Source organism: Streptopelia decaocto (genome assembly GCF_964273445.1).
Source record: "Streptopelia decaocto genome assembly, chromosome: 6".
Taxonomy (NCBI): Eukaryota; Metazoa; Chordata; class Aves; order Columbiformes; family Columbidae; genus Streptopelia; species Streptopelia decaocto.
Genome location: NC_138660.1, coordinates 64,258,489 through 64,265,718, shown reverse-complemented (window position 1 = coordinate 64,265,718; position 7,230 = coordinate 64,258,489). Strand labels below are relative to the sequence as shown.

At 36.6% G+C, this 7,230-nt stretch overlaps 1 protein-coding gene across 2 annotated transcripts in view; it reads right to left on the bottom strand.

The window, feature by feature from the left end:
- Positions 1-680: 680 nt before the first annotated feature.
- The window catches only part of ARHGAP15 (Rho GTPase activating protein 15), a 323,931-nt gene continuing 317,381 nt past the window's right edge, over positions 681-7,230 (bottom strand). For both annotated transcript variants that reach the window (XM_082056895.1, XM_082056894.1), the window contains exon 15: positions 681-1,561. In XM_082056895.1, the coding sequence (XP_081913021.1) occupies positions 1,378-1,561 (184 nt within the window). In that variant the 3' untranslated portion in view covers positions 681-1,377. The remainder of the gene's footprint in view (positions 1,562-7,230) is intronic.

Genomic DNA, 7,230 nt, shown 5'->3' with positions numbered 1-7,230 from the left:
ATGTTTGTTCCTCTAAATAACTGTTCTGAAGAGCAACCTTTCCTGAATAACATGGTATTTTGCACAACAGTGCTAAGTAAAAATTGAAGTAATCCGTGATCTGCGAGGTGATATTGAAGACATATCTCTCGTGCACAGCAGACCTTTGCATTAATCCTATGTTTTGGGGGTCTTTAATTGCTTTAAATATTTGCTTCTAGATCTGTGTTTCACACATCTTATTTACATGGTTTATTTTTCATTTTATGAACAAATCGATAACCAGACAGACTCTTTACCACACTGGATTAGTTTTATTTATTCTCTTTGAACTTGATTAAAAAGCTGTCAAACATAAGTCTACATTTTATCAGCAGAATACTTTTACAAAACAGGGTAGGAGATGTGTATAGCTGGAAACATACATTTCAAAATGAAACAATATTTGATATATTCTAGACAGTTACCCTTTTGTTTATCCATGACAACTGAAACTAACCATCAAATGCATAAATTGATTCAAGTCTAGCCAAGTAATCCTAAGGGCATATGAAAAGGCTTTTTTTTAAAGTTCTTTCTAGATGAATTTAATGTAGTTCACCAATAAAGCATCCTCAGGAGCACAATACAAATGCTAGAGAACATGAAATAGCTGGGGAAAGCGGGCAGATGTACAGTGTGATGAAGAATCAAAATGGATGTTACGTTAAAAAGAGCAGTCATGCAATGTCTTAATTTCATGTACTGCATTTAAGTAAAAATGCCCAAGTTCCTTTTTTTTTCTTTTTAATAATTTTTTTAGGCATCATTATGCAAATAATGACATTCTGGTGGTGTATTGTTTTTTTTTTTTTTTATTTGTTTAAATGTATTAAATGTAATCTTTATTTGAACTCTTGGGGTATGCAAATTGATCATTCATCATGTCTTTAACTTTCAATCCATATCAAAGAGAAAGGTAAATCATACTCAGATTAGCTAAAATTATCTGGTATCACTGTTTTAATTCATTGCCTTTAATATACATATTTTAATCCATCTCCCACAAATCTCTTCAATTACTATTTGTCTTTCTGTGCCATTGCATATGTTGGTAAACAGCATTTTCTATGGTCCTTGGCCATATGCTGTATGCTCAGCTTGCAAAAAAAGTGACACTTGGAGTGCTAGCATAATGAAACTCTCAAAGGGTTAATGCAGAATACATATAGGCAAATGTTGACAATATTTTTTATTCCAATGTTTGAAAATTAAACAGAAAATCATCATTAAGTTTTCACAAAATGAGGCATCTGTCACTTGAAAGAAAAAGAAATATTTCAGAAATATGTTTACAGAAATGTAAAAATATTAGACACCAAGACAGATGTGAACGTTTTCAATAACAGGCCCTGTCTGTCAGTCTTCCTCAGAGCCGAAGATCTTGCTGTACTCACTCAACATAAGTTCAACTATCTGATTTTGGTACAGCATGTGGACTGCCATGTTCCCTGTCTCCTTTTCAGGTCTAAGGAGTGTTGGTCCAAACACAATTCCTAAGCTTTGTGTTGACATAAGATTCACGGATTCCTTGGCTGCTATCCTGTTGACGAAAGGAATGAATTGGTTAAAAAAGAGGGACGTCAAAGGAGTCGCTGTTGCATTTGAAGTACATAGAGGCACTTTTTACTGATTCTCCGAACAGGGATGTTTGTTTGGTTAAGTTATCAAAAAGAAAGACAAGAGGGAGGGTAGAGACAGTTCCCACCAACCTGACAAACAAGGAAAGGAGAGTCAGCCCCAGGCATCAAGGTGTGTGTGAGCTTGGAGGTCTGAAGCCCCATTTATAGTACTCTTCTATTAGGGCACAATCTGGTGAATGTGCATTAGCTGATATGTCTGCTGTAAGGCAAATATTTCTGAGCTCGTATGTTAGATACTGAAAATAGGTATTGCTCTTTATGCTAAGGGTATCAAGCACTTTTGCTGTCAACAGTTTTGGTGTCTCCAGGGAGAAGCTTCCCTGCTTCTCTTCACATGGTCTCCAGCACTGAAAGGATTGGGAAAACAAAAAATGCCCCTTAATATAGAGCTGATATGAAGCACATTCCTTCTGCTAATTTAAATCCAATAAAGTCTGAAATGGATTGTGACATTTATATAACTAAAGACTTTTGCATGCCTTATCCTGACACAAAGTTTCTTGGAAGACACTGAGACCACATACCTTAATGAGATGGCTTAGAAAATAATGGTAAGGATTATAACCTTTGATATCTTTATTACCCACCAAATTACAAGAGGAGGACTGTTATTATTAAAAGTTGATCTTATGTCTGTATTAAGACTTAATATTCTTGTGCAAATGACATTAAGGATGGAGAATTCTGGTCTAAGAACAATGCAGGTTTAATGGATGGAGTTTAGGTAGGCAGTTTCACATAAATCTCTGCAGTGGTGAGTATGAACTGAGTAGAAATCCATTTCCTTCCACCCTCCAGAATGTATAGCATATCTTAGGTTGGAAATAGTAGTAAATGAGGACACATATTTTATACATAAATTACACAGCGCTACTAAGGAATGTGAACTAAGCGTAACTCTAACATGTAAATGTTTGAATTTATGGATGCTTCCTTAATCTGTTACTTTTAACTTAAACATTCCAAGTGGTTTGTTCAAGCCAAGTTCTGCATTTCCCCCCTCTCTTTGTGTCTCATTTACCTTTTTGAAATCCAGACAGCAATTTAAATGTCATCATAGTGGTCTCTGTTTTCCCATACCTGTTGCTGAATTTACAGCAAGCTACACCGTAAGTGAAAGAAACCTCATGAGATATAATGGGTTCAGTCACTTAAAAAAAGGTTTATTTCATGTAAATGGGTGGGTCACACAGTAAAGAGCATCTTCTCGTGGATTTCTGCCAATCTTATCGTTTGCCACGTTCCATGAACATCAATGCTTGTGGGTTTTTTTGCCATATATAAATAGGAAGCATTACTTAGTTCTGCCTCATGCTTATAACTGTGGTGTCCATTGCACAAAACACTCTCCATATGGCACTAATCAGATTGGCTTAATTATTAGTTTCTTAAAATATAACATCTTTATTATAAATTAAAAAAAATAATTATCTTTCCTCAGTGATAATATTAACGTAACAGCTCGTCTCTTAGGAGTTCAGAAAGTCTCAAAAGTTAGGAGTTTTGTTGCCAAATGACTATGTGGGCTTATGATGAATATCACACATCTTTATCACAATTAAAAATGTTTGTTACAGGGGTGGCAAGGTTGTTTTCCTGCCACTTATGCAGAACCGCATATATTGAGCTTGCATTCTCCTTGTGAGCTAGAAATTGGAAAAATTATAAAGTTTTACATTCAACATCGGCATGGGTAGAAACACTAGTTCACCAGGGGAAAACAACCATTGTGTCTTGTGTAACTTTAGAGATCATCAATTTAACATCAACTGTGGCTTTGCAATGAGGTGGTGTTGATGATAGACAGCATTGATGAAGCTGGAGGAGAAACATCTTGCAGGGAACAAGAGCAGGTGGACCATGAATGAGCAGAGTCAGGGTGAAAATAGTGGTGGAGGAGGAGGGGTTTGACTTCCTTTATCTGTGAAATCTGAATCAAAATGTTGAGGTCCTATGTTTCTGGTGTAGACAAAGAATGTATGTGTATATTTGTGTATATTTGAGGCTCCTATGCTTACTGCTAGTATAATAATCATTGTATTGATAAAATCTTTTGAGAATTCTCTATATTTTCTATCTGTTCATGCAGTCATACTTGTTCGGATGACCATAATAACAAAAAAACCTGTAAACTAAATAAACTCGGAAAGTCTGAGTAGTTAAATAATCTGTGGTAAAATACAGCCACTGAAGGGAAAGGTGGAAGGAATTTAATCCAGGAAATAAAACAAGTTTAGGACCTTACTCCTTTTTAAAGTTACAAATATTTACCAATGAACTTCTATATTTTTTTCATCTGTCCACAAAAGAAAAATCAAAGCAAAATAAAACAAACATTTACAATTTAAGCTATTACTGTAGCTGCTAAGTGAAATTCAGTTGTTAAAAGAGAAAATCCCTAAAAATGGGCAAGAATTATTTTTTGGCAAGAAAAAAAGAGCAGAAAGAGTGATATACCATTTAAAACATAAAAAGTGAAAGGAAATGCCAGAGCTACTTTTTGTTAAGTCCAAATGAAAGGAGCAATGATCCATCAATTTAAGACTATTTTAGGAACGATCTATAATCTGGTACCACAGATGTTGGAACCATGTCAAGAAATTGTTTGGCGTTATGCTGTGCAAGATTACCACCCCACTCCAAAACAAAAAATAGTGAGCTGAATTGGAAACTTCAAGAATGGCTTCATTTCTTTAAGATCACAAGTCAGGAGATGTACAGGAAATACAGTTTTCATTATTAATAGTAATGAAATTAATGATGTATTAAAACAGCAGAAGTGTCTGATAGGAAGGTTCTAGTGTCAATGGCAGATATATAAGCAAAAATACTTGGAATTTATGCTTTGGTTGTTGCCAAGGCAACCGTAAGCTGGAAAGCGTGTGACTGAGGGCAGGGCAACTCTACAGCTAAGAGGGTCATTGTATGGTGAGTTTGGCTCTCAAGTTCCATTAAACCTACACTTTTCAAACTCTCTAAATAAAGTCGTTATTAATTTTGACATTTGGAAAGCACATTAGATGAGTACTTCAAACACACTAGGTGTTAGGAAATGTTCCTCATCCGTTTTTACTCTGTAGTAAAGGCTGAGGAGGTGAAAACGTTTCAACAGTGGCTCTGATCCCTCGTTTTTTTTAATGTTCCTACCTAAAAAATTAGGGGCACTCATCCTATTTAGGGAGCAAAACCCCATTGTAAATATACTGTTTTATCATAAGCTGGAGAGTGTTTGAAGATAGAGCTGCAGTGAGAACTGCTTGGTCTTGCATTCTTAGCCCTTTCCAGCCTATAAGGATTTAGGTTTTCTCAATGTTGGGGGCATTTCTAACCTTAGCAGAACTGGTTTTAGCCATGCCTTGGACTCTAATAGTGTTTTAAATTACATCTAAGGGCAACTGTTCAATAAGGCAATCCTGCTGCTTTTCCATGAACTGGTAATATAGACTATGAATACAAGGCAGCACATTACAAAATGAAGAGTAAGAGTAAGAACGTGTCACCTGGTAAGATATTATAGGCCAGAATGGCAGGTGTGGGAAATGCCATATTCTGAGTTCAGTAGAGGACTGAGGGATAAAAGTAGGTTTTGGTCTTATAAAAATCCTGCCCACCAGTATTACGCACAATATTTTATTTAACTAAGGAAGTCACTGCCCGGAGAGACAGAAACTGAGATCTAAACAGAGTCCAAGAATGATTAAAGATGCGTGGGAATAAAGAAAACTTCCCAGAAAGGAAAAAAAAAAAAGATGTAATTGTGACATCTGTTCTCTTGGTATAAAACTAACCTTACAGAATTAGGAATCAGCTCCTCTCTCCGTTAATTATTCCATGACAGCCCATTTAGGTGGGTTTTGTACCTTTGCTGAACTGGGCTAGCGACCACCATCATGGCCAGAGCTGCTCGTCCCGATTGACAACGCGGCTGGTTTGAAATGCGAGTTCCTATGAACTGCCTTAATGGGTCAAAGTCTGCTCATCCCATTGATTCGCTCTACCAATAATTATCCTCAAATTAGCTAACATCTGTTTCCTGTACATACTCAGGGACATGCAAATGCAATGTTTTTAGGTTAAAAACTCGACCCAGGGACCGGCTCAGCTGCCCTCAACTCACCTCGACTACAACGCTGTTAACAGACCTTTTTGGTGCACTGTTATGGGCCAGTTTTTATGCAGCAGTTTTCTGACTTTTGCTGTTGCAGAGCTCCCAATCCATTTGAACGTGTTAAAATTTGACTCTTACGATGAACAGTTTCTAGCTCAACACTTTGTTCTCCCCTCCTTCCCAAATGCTTGTTCACAGGAGTTAAAAAATAGCAGGTATTACATACTTTGCTTTAGTGACAAGACATTCAGGAAGGAATCATCCAACCTTGAAATAAAATCTTTATTGAAAGCAATTCTACATCCATGCCAGTCAGATACATTGTATGATCAGAAGAGATGTCCCAGGGGAAAGCTTGGCGCAGTAGACGGGGTTGATTACTTGGACCTCCTGTCAGTTCTTAACTCATTGACAATGGTTGAGACATTTCAGTACAACTTTGTTTTCTTTATTTGGAAGTAAAGTTAATATACTTACCTTAACTGTGCCAAATGTACCGGAAAATAACCTGATAATAAAACGTACCATCCTACAAAGTGATAATGTCTGTGTGTGTATAAGCACATTTTGGCAGGGCTTTTGCAGTCAGGTTTTTCAGTGTTAGGAAAGAAAGCACAAGTACAAAATGATGCAGAGATAAACTATCAGGTTTCTTCTGAATGTATTTCCTTTCCATTTAAGGCCTGTTACATACTTTCCTGAGATATAGCATGTTATTGCAACATCAATTTCTGTTGCAAACTTATTTCATTTCAATTATAGTAGTTGTTCTTCAAGAACTTAAGTGGTTTTTGGTACTAAAAAGACAACTGAAGTACAAAGTTTGGCTTTAAGAGTCCTCTTAAAACACAAACAATAATAGGTGTCCTTTTACAACAGGTCAGAACCTTGCAGACATGCCCATATCCAGTTGGATACACCAGCTTAGGACAGACAGCAAAGTACACCTGCGGTGGAGAAAGGGTGCAGGGCCTTAACCCCATCTTCAGAGACCTACAGAAATAATTGGTGCTAAGTGAGCCCCTGATAACCATAAGCACTATTTATGTAAACTGTTCAATTCATTGCCCTGCAATGCAGATAGATTTAAAATTTGGTTATAAGTTGGGATTCTTGATATTTTATGAATGCAAACTAAACCTCATTATTATTTATGTACTGGCTTTATGGGTGATTTGCTAAGTTGCATTACAGTGGTATTCACCAGCTGATGAAGCTGAGCAAATGCAAACATCATCAGTTGAATCCCCAGCTTCTTTTTTGTGAAATCTGGATAGTGTGTTTGGGGGGACTGAAGTTTTGTGTGTATGTAGCTATGACCTGGGTTTTATGCTTATAGAGGAGCTCTAAAACACTACAGTGTCTGTCCTTTTCAAAATATGATCATAGTGGACTAACACAGTTTTAAGCTACTTTCTTTTACCCGTGCAAAATATGAAAGTACTTTAAATTCCTCTTTGC